The sequence below is a fragment of the Rhinatrema bivittatum genome, chromosome 1 (assembly GCF_901001135.1).
Source record: "Rhinatrema bivittatum chromosome 1, aRhiBiv1.1, whole genome shotgun sequence".
NCBI lineage: Eukaryota > Metazoa > Chordata > Amphibia > Gymnophiona > Rhinatrematidae > Rhinatrema > Rhinatrema bivittatum.
In genome coordinates this window covers 754,855,143-754,877,297 of record NC_042615.1, presented here as the reverse complement: position 1 = coordinate 754,877,297, position 22,155 = coordinate 754,855,143, and the positions used below count along the sequence as shown (strand labels likewise).

The window sequence follows — 22,155 nt, the reverse complement described above, 5'->3', positions numbered from 1 at the left end:
CACCCTCAGAATATAGAGTCCTCTCTGTCTCTCCACAAGTGAATGGCTTCAGCATACTGTTACGAATGAGCTCAGGCCTGGAGTCGTGAACACCACTAACAGGGGTGTCTCAGGGTGGAGAAAGGCAGGACTGCAGAAGAGTCTAGATGCTGGCTGGTGCAGGCAGGAATGAGTAAACCCTATGGGCAAGTGGGAAGGTGGAATAGACAGACTGAGTCTAATACTGGCTGGAGATACCTGATACCAGATGCATGAAGGTAAGGGTGAACTTGAATCCTGGAACAGCATGGAGGTATGTGTGAGCGTGAATGTAGGTAAAGGTGTACAGGAAACTGGGACTGGGTGCTGGTAAGGATGAATTCAGGAAGCGTGCAGGTAAGAGTGATAATGGCTGGAGGTATAAGTGACTGATTTGAGGAAACAAGACTGACAGAGAACTGTACAGACAAACCAGGACAGCACTAACATTGAACATGAAACACATAAGCCAGAAGGCAGCAGAGCGGGGCAAAGGCCGAAGGCTACAGACAGCAGACTAAGGAGCCGTAGGCCACACACACACACAGCAAGCAGAAAGCCCGTAGGCCACAGACAGTAGGCAGAGGGCCCGTAGGCCACACACACACACACACAGTAGGCAGAGGGCCCGTAGGCCACACAAACACACAGTAGGCAGAGGTCCGTAGGCCACACAAACACACAGTAGGCAGAGGTCCGTAGGCCACACACACACAGTAGGCAGGAGCCGTAGGCCACACACTCAGTAAGTAAGGCAAGGCAGGTCAGAAGGCCCGTAGGCCACACACACACCGTAGGCAGAGGGCCGAAGGCCACACACACAGTAAGCAAGGCAAGTCAGGTCAGAAGGCCCGTAGGCCACACACACACACAGTAGGCAGAAGGCCCGTAGGCCACACATACACAGTAAGCAATGCAGGTCAGAAGGCCCCTAGGCTACACACACGCAGAAGGCCCCTAGGCCACACACACACACACACACACACACACACACACACACACACACACACACACACACACACACACACACACACACACACACACACACACACACACACACACACACACACCCCCCCCCCCCCCCCGAAGGCTAGAGCAGGGAGCCCAGGCGAGCTCAATGATGAAGCACTGATGGAACTGCTAGACAGGATTATAAAGGAAAGTCTGGGGTATAGAGTAGACAGGAAGGAAGGAGTGGGCCAGCCAGAAGAACATGCTCGTGGGGGACCTCTGGTGGTGAGGCGGCTGCATAGCAGCCATGGTCGTAACATACTTGTTGGTTTCAGCGGTTTGGAGACAAAGAAAGTGGATTTTAACCTTAGTTCAAGATAAGTACCAATCTAAATTGCAACAGTTGCCATTGTTTGATTGTAACTGATTGCAATACAAGAGCACAATTAGATGAACTGAGTCCTCTGGTGGATATATAGTATCAACAACATTACTGCAAATTGGTTGACATAGATTTTATGAAGTATTTTTTTCATTGAAGAAACTGGTGATTGGACGTTTTGTGCTTAAGACTTTCTAAACTGAACTTTTTTTTACAATAAGATATTTAAATGATTATTTTTGTAATAAGTGGCACAGTAATATTGTGTATTTTTATGGTCTGTTTTCTGTCTGTTTTCTATTTTCTTCTTCTCTTTCTCTGTAGTTCTTATTACAATACAGGGTGATATGATGTTATGATTAGTTCAGTTAAAATAATATATGTCATAGTGGTTCAGCAATTGTAGTTAAATAATTGAATAAACAAAGATTTAGACATATGATTGAAGTCTTAAAATTATGCCATTTCAAATCAAGCACAGTGTGATAACAAAATCTGAGACAGCATTAAGTCTGTGGATTATGCTGTTTAGAAATGCTCCAAAAACACGATATCACCTCAACGTAGTGTTTTCAAACAATTATTATAAACTTTATGCTGAGATAAAATCTCTAGACCAATTCTAATAGATTCAATATAAATGTGTAATATCCACCATAACAGTGGAAAAATTTATGGGAAGGATGAGGAAGGTTTCATACAACTTTATAACATCGCATCCAGCAATGTGTAATGTTTTTAATCATAAACCGACCTCCACCAACCCGTAAACATTTTTATGTGTTTTTTAGCGTGATTAAAAGAATTTCTTTTTGATTTGAATTACAGATATTTAACCCAACGGGGTTAATATTCCAAAAGTCCCAGAATAAATTAGCATGAACGCCGAAAGAGAGTTTATCAGCAGACTTGACCGATTGTTCTTATTTTTATCCTATACTGTTATTCACCATAAAAATGGTTTTTGATTCTTAAATGAACAACCAACAAATGTTCATGTGGTTTCATAGAACTTCCCACATTCACCGCATTCTTGTCTGGAACTTCTCATAAGTATTTTATCAACAAATTCCTTCATATGTGCGATACTTCACATTCTTTTCAATAACGCACAATTCTCCATAAAACGCCGGTACTGAATCTTTAAGATCTTATAAGGGGCACAACCCCACTACTTATCTCTACACGGTCAGACTTTTGGCTCCATGTCCCTATCCCGACAAGGCCTCGTTTCGAATCGTGGATTCTTCATCAGGGGACAGTCTTTTTCAATCCTCTGTATTAAGAACTTCACGGCGTTTTCACCAATTTCCATTCGCCAAATACATGGTCGCCATTGTTGAATAATAAAACCACAGGTAGCGTCTCTCTTTTTATTCGCGCCAAGCTTCTTCAAATTCAGCCAGTCAATGATGGTCCCTGTTACGACGTCATCGCGTCGATACTGCGGAAGAGCCCGATCTTACAATAAAGTATTCCATTCCAATTCTTCATTTAATCCCAGCGGGGATTGCGTCCTCAGCGTGAAAATCCAATAAGCTTCTCCTAAATCTAACAAGTGTTTGCGGTCACCGCCACGAGGCGAGATGGTTACCTGATCAACAATAGTCCATCTTATTTGAGAAAATAAATGATTATGCTGTACACAATGGGACACTATCGGCGCAGTCAACACTTGCATTTGTACACGAGATTTATGCTCGTTTAATCTGGTTTTTATGTTACGAGTTGTTCTTCCGATGTATATTTTGGGGCAACTGCAGATTAAAGCATATACTACATAACTGGAATTACAATTCGTCACGGTTTTTCTTTTGATTTTATAACCGGACACTGGATCTTGCCATTCTTGTCCCTCTATACATGTATCACAATGGCTACAATGCTTACATTTAAAGTGACCAGTGTTGTCATAAACCACTGGTTTAATCGACTGAGCACTCAGGGCTATCCACTCCTTGGAGAGCCTTCTCTATGAGTCTCACATTCTCCAGCCTAAGTGAGCTCCTCTGGCTTCTGCTATTGACGGACCTCCAGTGTTCCCGTGCTTCAGGTCTCCACTGCTACCATGATAGTAGCTCCTCTACTACACTTCAGAGTGAGTATAATACCTGCTCTACTCTTCTCTTCTCATCAAGCTGTGTGGGTCCTCGGGTTACCCCGCGCTGCGGACCACTACCGGATCCACACTGCCCTGTGCCTGCTTCCAGTACCAGCCTCCGGCCTACTCCGCGCTGTAGGCCACTACCAGAGATACCTTGCACAGGAACTATTAGGAGGAAGTATTATCCGGGTTATCCCGCTCTGCAGACCACTACCGGGGAATCCATCTTGGAGTTGTTCTACTCTAGACTGTGTTTACAAACCCACTCCTCAGGTCATCTATTCTCCTGTATAATAAAACCTCTTTGCCTCCTGTGTCCATCACTGCTGAGACTCCGCCTGTCATGGTGAGTCCCCACAGGGCTCCTCCCTGTGGGTGGAATCAGCTCTCACCACGACCCAGGGGCCCACTTCCTAGTCCAAGTATAACAGATGAAGGCAGCAGACCAGTCTTTTGCATCGAATGTCACATGTATGATTTTTTCCCCGCCAGTGAGAAGTTGTATGTATGCGATGCAAAGAGTTCCTGTTTCTCAGAAAATGAGTCCAATCTCTGGAGGCTAGAGTGGTAGACCTGGAGAAGCTGAGGCAGACACAGAGGTATATAGATGAGACCTTCAGGGACATAGTAGCCAAGTCCCAATTCCAGTATGGCATCCCTGGTGCTGCCTTGGAGGAGGAAGGCCTCATGATCGGAGAGCATCAACCTGGTGCAGCAGGAAATGATCCTGTAGCAAGGACCTGCTCTCCAGGTGGTGCATTGTCCTCTCACACCGAGGATGTGTCTCCCAGGGCTTCTGCCAAGGAAGGAAAGGTCAGGCTGGCCAGCTTGGAGTGTGAAGTGCATGTAGTATTGGTTAATGACCCTCTGCACTGTGCGGGGTTGCCATTGAAGTGAGGTGGAGCTTGCAGCGATACGTGAGACCTCGGAGGAGATGGCTGCGCTGGGAGGCTGGGAGCCACGGGTGGCGCAGCTGAATCATGACCAACGTTGAGACGAGCATTGAGCCACTCAATGTAAGATGCCAGAGCCTCAAGGTACTGCTATTGTTGCTGGATCTTGAGTGCCAGGCCTGGAATAGCCTGTAAGGCGGATGCCTCAGATGGGTCCATGGCCTTGGCAACCTGTTGCATCCATGGACCCTTGACCAGAGGTGGTGTTGGCACCACCTGTAGGAGAAACCCCCACAGGTCCCCACCATAGGTCCAACTCCATGACCAACTCCTTGCGAAGGCGAAGAGGAACTGAAGGCTGAGCCCTTTTGTAGGGCTGAAGAGGAATGCCCAGGATGGCATCACAAGGAGGAGCCAGGAGGACTGGCCCTTTAAATCAAGAGAGGAGGTGCGGCCTTGCGCCTAAGGAGGAGGCAGAACCTTGGAGAGTGGCTACCTGCCACACAGGAAGAAGCAGGCCCCGACGTGAGTGACTCCCTGTTGCAAAGCAAAGAAGGTTGATGGCGGCTCCCTGCCGCATGAAGAGGAGCTCCAGGGCGGCCTCCTGGCCGCAGAAGAGGACGTCAGAGGCGGCCTTCAGGCCGTGGAAGAGGGCCCGGCAATGGCGGCCTCCTGGCTGTATGGTGAGGAGCTTCGGGGCGGCCTCAAGGCCACTGAAGAGGACAGCAGCAAGGCTCCCAGGCCACATAGAGAGCGTCAGCGTCAGCAGTGTCCAGGCCGCACGAAGAGCTGGTTGGCGGCGGCTTGAGCTGCGAAGAATGAGGACTTCAGCGGCGGCCTCCTGGCTGCGAAGAGGAGCGGAGGCAGCAGCTGGTCCGCTGCAGGAGAGACTGGACGGCGGCAATTCCAGGCCGCGAGGGGAGCGGCAACAACGGCGGCCTCCGGGCTGTGAGAGACAGGCATTGGTGGCCTCCAGGCCACATGGGGACTTCGGCCATGTCGGGAAGCTGGCAGAAGGAGAGGTAAGGGACTGCTTGTGGGCCTGTCCCTCTAGCAGGATCATAACAAGAACAGTCTTCATTGTGGGCAGAGACAGCCACAGTAAATCCATTCGATATTAGTAAAGAGGCAACTTGGACAACTCTAGGTCCATTTGCCAAGCATAATAGGTTGGATGTTCTTTTGAGATAGGATGGTAATTTTGGAATAGCTGTCTTATTTATTTATTTTATTTATTTATTATTTTTATTATACCGAGTTTCATGATGGAATCACATCAACCCGGTTTACAATTAACAATGTGAGTAAAGGCAGAGAGTAACATAGTAAAACATTTCCCAATTCAACGTCACATATAGAATGAAACTTAACAGATATAATAACAATATTTAGGATGTGAGAAAGTTACAAAAAACAGGGAAAAATAACTAGGATCTGAAAGGGGGAGGAAATTGAAGGAAGAATATTAACATTTTAGCCAACTGTATCAATTAATAAATATGTATAGTATAAAAATATAGATGAGTAGCAAAAATGATCAAATATGATGCTGTTGTGAATTATAATAATAAGATGCTGTGACTGCGTATGAAGTTAGTGGGTTTATTACAGTTCACTAACTTTGTGTTTGTGCTGATGGGTGGGGAATTTAATCCAGTTCTGGGAACGCTTTTTTAAAAAGCCACGTTTTTAGTCTCTTCCTAAAAGTTGGGGCGCATGGTTCTTGTCTTAAGTCCGGTGGGATGGAGTTCCAGAGGATTGGACCTGCTGATGAAAGAGCTCTTGAACTGTAGGATTTATGTTGGTAAGTTTTGGCATGAGGTACCTGAAGTGATTCTTTGTAATGTTCCCTGATGGGTCTGGCGGCTGTGTATTTTTTAAAAGGGATTTGTAAGTCAAGTTGAGTGTGTTGATGGATGTTCTTGTAGATAATCATGATGGTTTTGTACATAATTCTGAAGTGGATCGGTAACCAATGAAGGTCTTTGAGGATGGGGGAGATATGGTCGATTTTCCTGGAGTTTGTAAGTATTCTAGCTGCTGTGTTCTGTACCATTTGTAAAGGCTTGGTGTAAGAAGCTGGGAGGCCTAGTAGTAGAGAATTGCAATAATCTAGTTTGGAGAAGATTATTGCTTGCAGGATTGATCTAAAATCTTGCGTGTGGAAAAGTGGCTTTATTCTTTTCAGAATATGTAATTTGTAATATGTAATTTGTAATATGTAATTTGTAATATGTAATATGTAATTTGTAATATGTAAGAGCGAGTTTGCAATCCCCCCACCTGTTGTAATGGGACTTTGATACATGCTACATGTTCTTGACTGGTGGAGCATAAGGACAAGGAAGGAGAAATTAAGACTTCCCTGATAATTTCCTTTCCTTTACTTCTGCTTCACTAGTCAAGAAACCCACCTGAGTTATACAAGTTGGGCTACCTCTGTAAGATTGAGATCTGATTGCTAAATTTTATAAATTGTAAAAAAAAAAAAAAAAAAAAGATTAATAAAATGGTGAAATGGTTTGAGATGTTTCAATCCTCCAAGGATTTTAAAGACTACATTTCTTAGTTAAAGTGCTTCTCATAGTGTAAGTTGATAATTTATCTCAAAGATATTATAGTTATTACATTGTTGTGTTTTTTTTGTTGTAATTAGGTCAAACTTTTAGATTTTATTTATTATATTTTTGTGTCATTTGATTATCAGGAATTCTTAATTTCTCCATACACAAATACAAATATTAATTAGCTGTCTTTGGGAGGGTCCTTCTGGGGACTTAGCTCAAAAGAAGGAATTCATCCTGTATAAATAACATTGAGAAAATGAAACGGTTGAGTATAATGGAAACATGTACTTAATGTTGCAGAAGGATGAAAGCTAAAAAGATCAAAAATAATGAAACAATTTGTATAATCTTTGAGTACTATATTGCTTCAGGAACTGAGATACATATTTCCAGACAATCACTAGTCGCCATTATTCTCACCTGATCCAATGGTCTTTTATCCTCTCGAACGATGGACTCTGGCACTTCCAAGTTAAAGCACCTTAAGCTTTAACCCATATTCTTTATTGTATTATGTTACAATTACTTCCTGCCTTTACCTTCTTCCAGCTATTTAAGCTTCCAAGTTTTTTACTCCTTGTTAAATGTAACTTTGCCTTATTCACCTCTATTGTTAATTACTTTAGTTATTGCTTCAGTTATACCCTGGTTCTATGTAAACCGATCCGATATGGTTATTACTATGAAGGTCGGTATAAAAAGTGATAAATAAATAAATAAACAAATAATATTTTAATAAATAAATAAGCATATTCTTCTGGAAGCATGATCAATGGTATTTTTTCTTTTCAAGGTATTATTCTGTTTGTATTCTTTTAGGGAGCGCATCACCTGAACCTGTTCAGACTCCTACTTCACCCACACAAGAGGACAATCCTGAACTTCTAAGGAAAAAAGAATTGAAAAAGAAAATGCAGGAGGAATATATTTATGCACTTGAATTTGAAGGTATGTGTTGAAAGACTTAATAAATAGTTTAATGCTATATTATGTGACTGCTAAATTATTGCTTCAGTTTATACAAAAACAAATTTGTGGATCATGAACTTTGTAGTCTGTTCTCCATGACAGGCAGGGCCGAATTAGCCATGATTTGTGGGTGACATCATCCAATGGCACGAAATAAACCCATCTCTCTAGCTCAGTAAACTAGGAACTGATCAAAATTGAGATGAAGGCAGCAGTCCAGCAGCAAGAGGGGGGCTACCCAGTCTTTTGCATCGAGTGTCACATGTATGATTTTTTACCCACCGGTGAGAAGTTGTACATGTGCATGCGATGCAAAGAGCTCCTGGCTCTCAGAGAACGAGTCCGATCTCTGGAGGCTAGAATGGCAGACCTGGAGGAGCTGAGGCAGACAGAGAGGTATATAGATGAGACCTTCAGGGACATAGTAGTCAAGTCCCAACTTCAGACTGGTAGCCCTGGTGCTGCCTTGGAGGAAGAAGGTCTCATGATGGGAGAGCACCAACCAGGTGTAGCAGGAAAGGATCCTGTAGCAAGGACCTGCTCTCCAGGTGATGCATTGTCCTTTTGCACTGAGGATATCTCCCCAAGGCCTACTGCCCAGGAGGGAAGGGTTAGGTCGGCCGTCATAGTTGGTGATTCGATTATTAGGAATGTAGATAGCTGGGTGGCTGGTGGGCGTGAGGATCGCCTGGTAACATGCCTACCTGGTGCGAAGGTGGCGGACCTCACGCGTCACCTAGATAGGATTTTAGACAGTGCTGGGGAGGAGCCGGCTGTCATGGTACATGTGGGCACCAACAACATAGGAAAATGTGGGAGGGAGGTTCTGGAAGCAAAATTTAGGCTCTTAGGTAGAAAGCTTAAATCCAGAACCTCCAGGGTAGCATTCTCTGAAATGCTCCCTGTTCCACGCGCAGGTCACCAGAGGCAGGCAGAGCTCCGGAGTCTCAATGCGTGGATGAGACGATGGTGCAAGGAAGAGGGATTCAGTTTTGTTAGGAACTGGGGAACCTTTTGGGGAAGGGGGAGTCTCTTCCGAAGGGATGGACTCCACCTTAACCAGGGTGGAACCAGACTGTTGGCGCTAACCTTTAAAAAGGAAATAGAGCAGCTTTTAAACTAGAACAAAGGGGAAAGCCGACAGTCGCTCAGCAGTGCATGGTTCGGAGAGAGGTATGTTTAAAGGATACTAATGATGCATTAGAATTAGGGCATCCCAACAGTGAAGTTCCAATAATTAGAAAAGTAGTCCAAGTGCCTGTAACTAAAAACTCACCTGAGCTAAAAAATTCTAACTTATCCCTATTAATTAAAAAGCAGAATGAAAATACAAACAAAAAACAAACTTTGAAATGTTTGTTTGCTAATGCCAGAAGTCTAAGAAGTAAGATGGAAGAATTAGAATGTATAGCAGTAAATGATGACATAGACTTAATTGGCATCTCAGAGACATGGTGGAAAGAGGATATCCAATGGGACAGTGCTATACCGGGGTACAAATTATATCGCAATGACAGAGAGGAGCACTCAGGAGGAGGTGTGGCACTTTATGTCCGGGATGGCATAGAGTCCAACAGGATAAACATCCTGCATGAGACTAAATACAAAATTGAATCTTTATGGGTAGAAATCCCTTGTGTGTTGGGGAAGACTATAGTGATAGGGGTATACTACCGTCCACCTGGTCAAGATGGTAAGACGGACAGTGAAATGCTAAGAGAAATTAGGGAAGCTAACCAAATTGGTAGTGCAGTAATAATGGGAGACTTCAATTATCTAAATTGAAATACGTGGTGTTTAAGATTTTGAAAAAACTTCAACGCTGTGCATATCAATATTTACTTATGAATTTAAGGACCATCATACCACCCCAGTGCTCACAAGTCAGACTTGCATTTCATGCACTTCATTAGGGTCACTTTTAATCAATTGGTCCACATGGCTCAGTTCAATTTTTATGGATTTTTTCGTTATAAGTTTAAAAAAGAAACAACTTCCCTTATTCATCCGTTGTCGGGGTCATTCATCCCGTAGCTGTCGGGGGTATTCGTCGGGCACTGGCTGCCTGCCGCGGCGCCCCTTAAGTCTCTGCGGCTGGTCTCTGGCTGCACCGATCTTCCTTTCACAGTAAAAACTTTTTTAAATATATCCAAAGCAGAAAGCCTGTGAGGGAGTCAGTTGGACCGTTAAATGATCGAGGGGTTAAAGGGGCACTTAGAGAAAATAAGGCCATCACGGAAAGATTAAATGATTTTTTTGCTTCGGTGTTTACTGAAGAGGATGTTGGGGAGGTACACGTAATGGAGAAGGTTTTCATGGGTAATGATTCAGATGGACTGAATCAAATCCCGGTGAACCTAGAAGATGTGGTAGGCCTGATTGACAAACTGAAGAGTAGTAAATCACCTGGACCGGATGGTATACACCCCAGAGTGCTGAAGGAACGCAAAAATGAAATTTCAGACCTATTAGTAAAAATTTGTAACCTATCATTAAAATCATCCATTGTACCTGAAGACTGGAGGATAGCAAATGTAACCCCAATATTTTTTTTTTTTTTTATTTTTTTTCTTTATTTATATATTTTATAATGATACATACAGAAAAACATTCTCTTTCCTGATTATAATACATAAAGAAACCAAAGGATCAAGAATTATTTGGAACATCGTCAAAAAAGAGACTTTTCAATATTCAATTATAGAGAACACACAGCCTATTTTAACCTAATGCACCTGAACCGATTATATGGTGGGAGTCTCAACTTTGCAATTATCCAAAAAACCCTTAAGTTTTGTTGGTTCATAAAAAATATAACTTTTCCCCTTATATTGCAGTAAACATTTACATGGGTATCTCACATTTATCTGCATACCTAATGCTCTTGCTTCCTGACACATTTCAACAAATTGTTTTCTTCGAATTTGCGTGTCTCTCATGATGTCTGGGTATATCCATACCTTTTTCCCATAAAATAGCTTATTACGGTTTTTAAGAAACAACCTTAATACTAAATCTCTATCAGAGGAATGTATAAAAGACACCAATAGAGTTCCCCAGTATTCTATTTGATCAATAGATGGAGCTTCCAAAAAGGCTGTCAAATCTGTTTCAAGATTTATATTAGGGGGTTGTGATCCAGTATCTTCAGTTGTTTTTGGTATTGGTGCATAATATATTTTAGATAGCAAAGGTAATGACTCAGAAGGCATTAAGAGAACCTCCGTTAAATATTTTTTAAAATGTTCTCTAGGGGAGATCAATTTAATATACGGGAAATTTAATATCCTTAAATTTAAGTATCTTAATTTGTTCTCAATGTTTTCCATTCTTCTTCTCATCATATTATCCGATTGAATCAGATTAGTTTGCACTTCTTGTACTCCCTTTATTTTCCCAGACATATCCTCAATAATGCCTTCATGGTCTTTAACCTTGACTTCCATCTGCTGGATAGTATTTTGAGATACATTGATTGAACTAGCAAGTGATAATATAGAATTTTCTAACTTTGTTATAGCGCTCCAGATAGCATCCAATGTGACTTCTTTCGGTTTTTGTAATTTTTGCAAAGTAAAGGTGACACTCTTCCCACTTTCACGGGAGATCTCAGAGATCTTATGGTTCTCTCCTTTCGGATCCCCTCCCTCACCTATATATTTCTTAACAGATACTCCTTCTATCACGTTCTTTGTTAAAATCACATTCTCTTTCACATTTTTATCAATTGGAGTTCCACTAGTCAGATGTAATTTGTCCAAGGCATTTCCCTCAGGTGCCCCCTCTGCAACGAAGTTTCCTACGGCTTGTAGCCGAGTCTCTCGGTCGGGTTCCTGAGGGCTACCGTGGCAAGGGGGGGAGGGCGTTGCAGGGGCTCCTGGGCTTAAAGAGATGTTAATGTCTAAGAGGGATAGGTTGTGTTCCCCCCCTAATCCCTCAACAGACTTAGCTCCAGGACTTGAGGCTGCAGCCGGGGCAAAAAAACCTTCTATGCATGGCTGTGAAAGAGCGTTTGGAGTTAGGGCAGAGGTCTCAGTTCGCAAACGCCCCTTCCGCTTTGTATGAGGCATGTCTCTGAGTAATAATCAAATTTAATAGAAGGCTTACCCACACGGCTTCTCTTTCGTTTCTTGATCCTTTTGCGGAGGTTGAGGTGGAGACCAGAAATTAATAGTCCGCGTTCGCCATAAAATAATTCAAGTCCATATCAAAGTCCGAGCAAAGTCGGAACTAAGCCGCGCGCGCCCCTTGGGCGCGCGCGGCTTAGGCGACGCGCCAGCGGTTGCGACGCGGCGTAAAGGGGCTGGCTTTAAGGACCCCGCCGGTCCCGAACGGATGACGTCACACGGGAGGGCAGGAGCTACCCCGTAGGGGCCGGAAACAGCTGGGCTCTCACCCCCGGTAAGCTTGCAGATAGAATTCACTCCTTCTCCTCCTCTCCTCGACCTCAGTAGAAATGTGGGCTGGCTTTAAGGACCCCGCCGGTCCCGAACGGATGACGTCACACGGGAGGGCAGGAGCTACCCCGTAGGGGCCGGAAACAGCTGGGCTCTCACCCCCGGTAAGCTTGCAGATAGAATTCACTCCTTCTCCTCCTCTCCTCGACCTCAGTAGAAATGTGGGCTGGCTTTAAGGACCCCGCCGGTCCCGAACGGATGACGTCACACGGGAGGGCAGGAGCTACCCCGTAGGGGCCGGAAACAGCTGGGCTCTCACCCCCGGTAAGCTTGCAGATAGAATTCACTCCTTCTCCTCCTCTCCTCGACCTCAGTAGAAATGTGGGCTGGCTTTAAGGACCCCGCCGGTCCCGAACGGATGACGTCACACGGGAGGGCAGGAGCTACCCCGTAGGGGCCGGAAACAGCTGGGCTCTCACCCCCGGTAAGCTTGCAGATAGAATTCACTCCTTCTCCTCCTCTCCTCGACCTCAGTAGAAATGTGGGCTGGCTTTAAGGACCCCGCCGGTCCCGAACGGATGACGTCACACGGGAGGGCAGGAGCTACCCCGTAGGGGCCGGAAACAGCTGGGCTCTCACCCCCGGTAAGCTTGCAGATAGAATTCACTCCTTCTCCTCCTCTCCTCGACCTCAGTAGAAATGTGGGCTGGCTTTAAGGACCCCGCCGGTCCCGAACGGATGACGTCACACGGGAGGGCAGGAGCTACCCCGTAGGGGCCGGAAACAGCTGGGCTCTCACCCCCGGTAAGCTTGCAGATAGAATTCACTCCTTCTCCTCCTCTCCTCGACCTCAGTAGAAATGTGGGCTGGCTTTAAGGACCCCGCCGGTCCCGAACGGATGACGTCACACGGGAGGGCAGGAGCTACCCCGTAGGGGCCGGAAACAGCTGGGCTCTCACCCCCGGTAAGCTTGCAGATAGAATTCACTCCTTCTCCTCCTCTCCTCGACCTCAGTAGAAATGTGGGCTGGCTTTAAGGACCCCCGCCGGTCCCGAACGGATGACGTCACACGGGAGGGCAGGAGCTACCCCGTAGGGGCCGGAAACAGCTGGGCTCTCACCCCCGGTAAGCTTGCAGATAGAATTCACTCCTTCTCCTCCTCTCCTCGACCTCAGTAGAAATGTGGGCTGGCTTTAAGGACCCCGCCGGTCCCGAACGGATGACGTCACACGGGAGGGCAGGAGCTACCCCGTAGGGGCCGGAAACAGCTGGGCTCTCACCCCCGGTAAGCTTGCAGATAGAATTCACTCCTTCTCCTCCTCTCCTCGACCTCAGTAGAAATGTGGGCTGGCTTTAAGGACCCCGCCGGTCCCGAACGGATGACGTCACACGGGAGGGCAGGAGCTACCCCGTAGGGGCCGGAAACAGCTGGGCTCTCACCCCCGGTAAGCTTGCAGATAGAATTCACTCCTTCTCCTCCTCTCCTCGACCTCAGTAGAAATGTGGGCTGGCTTTAAGGACCCCGCCGGTCCCGAACGGATGACGTCACACGGGAGGGCAGGAGCTACCCCGTAGGGGCCGGAAACAGCTGGGCTCTCACCCCCGGTAAGCTTGCAGATAGAATTCACTCCTTCTCCTCCTCTCCTCGACCTCAGTAGAAATGTGGGCTGGCTTTAAGGACCCCGCCGGTCCCGAACGGATGACGTCACACGGGAGGGCAGGAGCTACCCCGTAGGGGCCGGAAACAGCTGGGCTCTCACCCCCGGTAAGCTTGCAGATAGAATTCACTCCTTCTCCTCCTCTCCTCGACCTCAGTAGAAATGTGGGCTGGCTTTAAGGACCCCCGCCGGTCCCGAACGGATGACGTCACACGGGAGGGCAGGAGCTACCCCGTAGGGGCCGGAAACAGCTGGGCTCTCACCCCCGGTAAGCTTGCAGATAGAATTCACTCCTTCTCCTCCTCTCCTCGACCTCAGTAGAAATGTGGGCTGGCTTTAAGGACCCCGCCGGTCCCGAACGGATGACGTCACACGGGAGGGCAGGAGCTACCCCGTAGGGGCCGGAAACAGCTGGGCTCTCACCCCCGGTAAGCTTGCAGATAGAATTCACTCCTTCTCCTCCTCTCCTCCACCCCAATATTTTAAAAGGGCTCCAGGGGCGATCCAGGAAACTACAGACCGGTTAGCCTGACTTCAGTGCCAGGAAAAATAGTGGAAAGTGTTCTAAACATCAAAATCACAGAACATATAGAAAGACATGGTTTAATGGAACAAAGTCAGCATGGCTTTACCCAGGGCAAGTCTTGCCTCACAAATCTGCTTCACTTTTTTGAAGGAGTTAATAAACATGTGGATAAAGGTGAACCGGTAGATATAGTATACTTGGATTTTCAGAAGGCGTTTGACAAAGTTCCTCATGAGAGGCTTCTAGGAAAAGTAAAAAGTCATGGGATAGGTGGCGATGTCCTTTCGTGGATTGCAAACTGACTAAAAGACAGGAAACAGAGAGTAGGATTAAATGGGCAATTTTCTCAGTGGAAGGGAGTGGACAGTGGAGTGCCTCAGGGATCTGTATTGGGACCCTTACTTTTCAATATATTTATAAATGATCTGGAAAGAAATACAACGAGTGAGATAATCAAATTTGCAGATGACACAAAATTGTTCAGAGTAGTTAAATCACAAGCAGATTGTGATAAATTGCAGGAAGACCTTGTGAGACTGGAAAATTGGGCATCCAAATGGCAGATGAAATTTAATGTGGATAAGTGCAAGGTGATGCATATAGGCAGGGCCGGCGGAACCACTAGGCGAGCTAGGCCTGTGCCTAGGGCGCCGAGACTTAGGGGGCGCCGCGGCAGGCAGCAGAATTTTGAAAGGGCCAAAAGTGCCCTTTCAAAATTCTGCCAGCCTTCGACTCGCCTAGGTGGAGACCAAGCGCCGAGACTTAGGGGGTGCTGTGGCAGGCAGCCAGCTCCCAACTCACCCTGCCGCCCCGCCAGTGCCACCCTCTCAACGCCCCCCTAGTGGTCCAGCGGAGGTCCCGGGAGCGATCTGCCGCTCCTGGGGCCTCCGCTGCCGCTCAGCAAAATGGCGCCGGTGACCTTTAGCCCCTACCATGTGACAGGGCCTGAAGGCCAACCGGTGGGGGGGGAGGCATGGAGAGTCGGGCGCTGGCTGCCTGCCGCGGCGCCCCTTAAGTCTCGGCGGCTGGTCTCTGGCTGCACCGATCTTCCTTTATTTGGCCACGTGATCAGCTAGACTGGCTGCGCCGATCTTCTTTGTGTGTGTGTGTGTGTGTGTATGTGATGTGTATGTTTATGTAAGAAAGGAATGGAGCTTCTGTGTGTGTGTGTATGTGATGTATATGTAAGAAAGGAATGGAGCTTCTGTGTGTGTGTGTGTGTGTGTGTATGTGATGTGTATGTGAGAAAGGAATCTGCCAGTTTAAAAAAATGAAGTGTGATAATACATATACCTCAACTTTTGTGCTGATTTTGTTGAAAAGTTGGATGAAAGATGAAATTACTAAATTTTAAGAATCCCTCTGCTGGAAAATAAAATTTAACAAAGTGGGTAGAGACATACTGAAGTAGGTAGAGACAAATACTAAAGTAAAAAAAAAATTAAAGTATTTAAAATGTTCATCTCAGCAAAATCACAAATTTAAGATACTGATGCCAGGTGGGTTTTGTTTTTTTTTTTGAAGCATAATTTAAGCATGAAGACTAGAATAGTTCTAATCTGAAACAGTTTTGCTTTTTTTTATTTTTTTAAGCCTTTAGAAAATGTATATTTTTAAATGACTAAGACTGGAGTCTTCCATTTAAAAGGGAAGCTGACTAAGGATGTCTTTCTGTTCCATATCTCCCACATGAATAATCATACGACTGAAAGTTTGAAGAAACACACTTGCTTTATTGCCTGAAAGCATAAAACAAGAGAAGGTGTAGGTGGCTGTCCCTTGGAAGGACAGAACCTGAAGGAAGGGTGTCATTTCGCCTTCTGATAGGAATGTGGTTTTCTTATTTAATGGTTGGGAGCATCACTTTCACTTTTAGAAAAATTGAAAAATGCTGTAAGTCTGAAAGCAAGGTGCTTCTGTGAGTGTAATGTGTATGTGAGACAGGGAGAGTGCTTCTGTATGTGTGTGGTGTATATGTGAGTCAGGGAGGGTGCTTGTGTGTGTCAGTGTGTGTGTGCGAGAGAGATGGAGCATGTTTTTGGCTGGCTTGTGGCTGTGAGAGAGGGCATGTGTGTGATTAGATTAGATATTAGTGTAGGAGTTAGGGGCGACTTTGACATTCAAAGTGAGACGTATGAACAGAACAGTGCTCTCTTGTGAAGATTTGATGACCTTCGGAGTGAGGAAACTCACTCAAAGATGAGATTTGTGCAATGTTCTCTCAACCTAGCTTGATGGACTCTCTACCTGGGTAACATCAAGCTAGGTTGAGAGAACATTGCACAAATCTCATCTTTGAGTGAGTTTCCTCACTCCGAAGGTCATCAAATCTTCACAAGAGAGCACTGTTTTGTTTGTATGTCTCACTTTGAATGTCAAAGTCGCCCCTAACTCCTACACTAATATCTAAACCTCACCTCGAGTTACTAGGTGGGCCTCCCATAGAGCTTTTAATACCTATCTAGTGTGAGGGCAGAGGCATTACGGCTAGTCTCTCTCTCTCTCTCCAGGAGCTTCAGAATTTGAGAATAAATCATAAGGTGCAACCTACGGTACAGCTTAACCTTACTGAAAAAGATGTAGTTAGGGCTTTGCAAAATGGTGGAATCCCACTCCTCCTCTTTTTCTGATTTCCATCGCACAATATATTATGGTGCTAACGCATGCGAAAATGCTATTTGATAAATGACCCTGGTAGAAATGAAGGCAGAAAAAGACCAAACAGCCCATCCAGTCTGCCCAGCAAGCTCCCATACTTATCTGTTTTACCGACCACCAAGTTCAGGGCCCTTGTTGGTAACTGTTTGATTCGAATTTCCTGCCACCCCCTGCCGTTGATGCAGAGAGTATTGTTGGAGTTTCATCAAAGGTAAATCATAAGGCTTAATGGTTAAGGTTAGTAACCTCCGCATCAAGCAAGTTACCCTGATGCTTGTTTACCCAGACTGCACAGATCAATGCCTTGTTGGATGTTGTCTGAATGCAAATCCTCTGTTCCACATTTCCCTCGCCGTTGAAGCAGAGAGCAACGTTGTATATGCATTCAAAGTAAAGTATCAGGTGTAATTGGTTTAGGGTAGTAACCGCCACAATAAGCAAGCTACCCCCACGCTTATTTGTTTACCCAGACTGTGTAGTTCAGTCCTTGTTGGTTGCTGTCTGCATGCAAATCCTCTTTTCCACATTTCCCCTTGCTGTTGAAGCAGAGAGCAATGTTGGAGTTGCATTAACCGTGTGAAGGCTTATTGAGTAAGGGTAGAAATCACTAGGTAGTAGTCACCATTCCAGCAAGCCACCCCCATGGCTCTTCTCTTCATACCCATCCTCTAGCCTTTATGGATCCACAGTGTTTATCCCATGCCCTTTTGAAATCCTTCATGGTTTTAGTCTTCACCAATTCCTCCGGAAAGGCATTCCAGGTATCCACCACCCTCTCCGTGAAGAAATACTTCCTGACATTGGTTGTGAGTCTTCCTCCCTGTGGAGTTTCAAATCGTGACCCCCTAGTTCTACTGATTTTTTTCCAACGGAAAAGGTTTGTTGTTGACTATGGATCATTAAAACCTTTCAAGTATCTGAAAGTCTGTATCATATCACTCCTGCTCCTCCTCTCCTCCAGGGTATACATATTTAGGTTCTTTAATCTCTCCTCATAAGTTATTTTATGAAGACTAGGGATGTGCATTCATTTTCAACGAATGTGCAATCCACAAAGCATAAGTCCCTATTCGTTGTATTCAAGGGTTCGTGAAATGCATCGCGATCCCCCACGAATAAAACATATCATATTAGTTTCATTCTTTTGGTTCGCAGTGATTTCTTAGCGGCCCTTTGAATTATGAGATGGCCATGTGGGAGTATCCATAGCAAAAACCAGCCTTTTCCTGTGAGTCATAAGTGACCTCACAGCCCTGTCATAGAGTGGGTCAGACAGGTTGGCAAGGAGATGAGAATGCAACCTATCAGAGCTAAGCATTTTTCTAATGCAGCCAATCGCCGCTCTCACTCAGTGCTCTGTGATGCTGTTCCTGATGATGCTATACTATTTATACGTTAAGCATGCAGCATGCCATGCTCTTTCTTTGCAGGGGTGGTCCAGGGAGGTGGCTGTACTCAGAGCTAGTCTGAGTGTCTCAAATCTGTATTCAGTTGCTAGCTATTTTGATAGAATTTTCCATTGAAAAAGATATTTGTTCGATTTTGCTGCAGTGCAGCTAGCCATGCTTTTTTTGACTGCACTTTTTTTTTAATTGATCTCAGACGGTCTCTCTGTCTGTCCCACTGAGACAAGCTGCTAGCAGTGGCATTTTGCTGCCTATTTTTATATTTTACCCCCTGGAGTAGGTTGCAAGCAGGATTTGGGTGTTGTGGGTAGGACATATATTCAATTTCTAGCTAGTTTGATAGAATTTTCCATTGAAAAAAGATATTTCTTTGTTTTTGCTGCTGTGCCAAGCCAGGCTTTTTTTTAACTGCAGTTTTTTTTATTGAACTCAGACTGTATCTCTGTACTCTTTTAAACCAAGAAGGCAGTGCACTGGGCGTCAGTGGGCAGTTTTCCAGACTCACATATATTGGGACAGCAGTGCTCTTTTAAGCCAAGAAGGCAGTGCACTGGGTGTCAGTGGGCAGTTTTGCAGGCTCACATATATTGGACAGCAGTGCTCTTTTAAGCCAAGAAGGCAGTGCACTGGGTGTCAGTGGGCAGTTTTGCAGACTCACATATATTGGGACAGCGGTGCTCTCTGAAGCCAAATCCCCAGTAGGCTCTTTTGTAGTTACAAGTTTGGTGTATGCACATACAGCGGTCCCAGTAGTAGTGTACATCCAGGCACTGCCTCGTGGGCCTTTGGGCAGTTTTGCAGACACACATATATTGGGACAGTGGTGCTCTCTGAAGCCAAATCCCCAGTAGACTCTTTTGTAGTTACAAGTTTGGTGTGTGCACATACAGCGGTCCCAGTAGTAGTGTACATCCAGGCACTGCCTCGTGGGCCTTTGGGCAGTTTTGTAGACACACATATATTGGGACAGTGGTGCTCTCTGAATCCAAATCCCCAGTAGGCCTCTTTTGGAAATAATTCTTTTAATTTAAATCCCTAGTAGGCAGTGACATTGAATCTATGATGTCAGGGAAAGCTAGACGTGGTCGAGTGATTGGGACTGGCAGAGGAGGCACTGGCAGAGGAGGCACGTCAAAATGCAGTGCCAGTCCCCCATTAAAGTTAAAAAGGGACCTGTTCCAATCTAAAATCTCTGGAGGGGCAGGCAGTTCCATCCGGAAAAAACTGAAATTTAAAGATGATGCATCGCCACCACCTGTTTCTGACCCTGTAGTTTTGGAGGTGAGTGAAGGAGAGGCTGAGTCATGCAAGACAAAAGGGTGACACCCAAAAGCAGCAGTGCGACAGCAGACTCGACTTAGCGTTGAAAATCTAGCGCAGGCACAGTTTGCTTCTGATTCCAATGAAGAATCATCTTGTGTGGGATTCTCATCATCAGGTTTAGGAGGATTAGTTAGTTCTGTCTTAGCCTCCACTTCAGTGCTGCAGGGAAGAGATGAAATTGATGATGAGGAGAAAGAGCAGTCAGCGCAGGCACATAGTGTGACTGATGCCCCTGGCATTGCTTCTCAGGGTGCACCCAGTACTTCGGCTGCAGTGCCAGTATCCACCCCAAAAACTATAGAGAAGGGATCATGAAAGAAATCTGCGATCTGGAGCCACTTTAAAGTGACGGAGGACCCGCGTTTTTCTCAATGTAATTACTGTGCCAGGGCTATTAGCCGAGGCAAGCAAATGGGATATCTAACTAATTTTGGCATGATGCATTATATGCAGAAGCAACACCCAACAGTACTGCCATCTGAGGATGGTGGCAGTACAAGTCAGGGGGACCCCTTTTTCCAGGCAGCGGACAGTGGTTGAAAAGGAGCAGAGTCACCCCACGCCCTCAGCCCCTTCTAGCAATTCAGGTGGCAGGCCAACAGCCCCCTGCCTTGTGTCAGAAGTGACAACCCACCATGGAGGAAATGGGGTGGTGTTCAGTAACGCTATCCCAGGTAAGGAGGCAGGCAGCCTCCAAAGTTGTAACCAGGAGCATTGAGGAAATGATTGCCCTTGATGACCAGCCCTTGCAGATAGTGGAGAATGTGGGTTTCAAGCATTTGCTGAAGGTCATAGTTCCAAATTACAAAGTCCACTCCAGAACCACATTTAGCAGAAAGATCATCCCCAGCCTGTACAACCAGTGTCACAGTTGCATCCAAGCGCTGCTAGCTAAGGCACAGGGGAGTGTACATTTCACCTGTGATATCTGGACCGCACTGAATGCTGCACACTCTTACCTCTCCCTGATAGCACACTGGTGGGACTGGCTGAGGCAGGGGCAGGCAGCAGCTCTATTAGTGAACAAGTATCAGGGTGGAGGTAGGCTTTACTGCACACCCACCTGATGGACGATGCCTATACCTCAGCCAATATTCTAGCATGCATCAGACAGATGCTGGCGGGCTGGCAGCTACACCAGAGAGACAGGAATCTTCAGGTAGGGTTCTTTGTTACAGACAGATATTACAAAACACAGCTGCAAGAATTTAAACTGGTAAAAGTAAAAAAGAACATATCACCGAAACTTTAATTGAACTGCATTAGTTACCCATTGAACAAAGAATACAATACAAGACTTTATGTACGATACATAAATTAATACACGATGAAAAAGCAGAGTGGTTGAACACAGCCCTCCGTGTACATACCCCTCACAGAAACCTGAGATCAGCAAACAAAGCACTAGAGATGTGAATCGGAACTGGAATCGATTCGGATTCCAGTTCCGATTCACGTGTGGGGTTTTTTCCATCGGTCCCGATCGCGGTTTTGTTTATCAGCTGCGCCCCAGCCGATAAACAAAAAACCCACCCTGACCCTTTAAAGCTAACCCCTTAGCTTTCCCCACCCTCCCGACCCCCCCAAAAAACTTTTTACAGGTACCTGTGGTCCAGTGGGGGTCCCGGGAGCGATCTCCCGCTCCGGGCCGTCCTCCCGCTCCCGGGCCGTCGGCTGCCACTAATCAAAATGGCGTCGATGGCCCTTTGCCCTTACCATGTGACAGGGTATCCGTGCCATTGGCCGGATCCTGTCACATGGTAGGAGCACTGGATGGCCAGCGCCATCTTGTGCTCCTACCATGTGACAGGGGCTGACCAATGGCACCGGTAGCCCCTGTGACATAGTAAGGGCAAAGGCTATCAGCGCCATTTTGAATACTGGCAGCCGATGGTCCGAGTGCAGGAGGTCGCTCCCGGACCCCCGCTGGACTTTTGGCAAGTCTTGTGGAGGTCAGGAGGGTCCCCCAAGACTTGCCAAAAGCCCCTGGTGGTCCAGCAGGGGTCCGGGAGCGATGTCCTGCACTCGGACCGTCGGCTGCCAGTATTCAAAATGGCGCCGATAGCCTTTGCCCTTACTATGTCACAGGGGCTACCAGTGCCATTGGTCAGCCCCTGTCACATGATAGGAGCACAAGATGGAGCCGGCCATCCAGTGCTCCTACCATGTGACAGGATCCGGCCAATGGCACGGATACCCTGTTACATGGTAAGGGCAAAGGGCCATCGGCGCCATTTTGATTAGTGGCAGCCGAGAGCGGGAGATTGCTCCCCGCACCCCCACTGGACCACCAGGTAATTTTA

General features: G+C 46.1%; 1 protein-coding gene across 1 annotated transcript in view; it reads left to right on the top strand.

Moving 5' to 3' along the window:
* The window catches only part of LOC115076912 (sperm flagellar protein 2-like), a 347,966-nt gene that overhangs the window by 142,403 nt on the left and 183,408 nt on the right, over positions 1 to 22,155 (top strand). Inside the window, exon 7 of the mRNA XM_029578930.1 lies at positions 7,735 to 7,863. Within this exon, the coding sequence (XP_029434790.1) occupies positions 7,735 to 7,863 (129 nt within the window). The remainder of the gene's footprint in view (positions 1 to 7,734; positions 7,864 to 22,155) is intronic.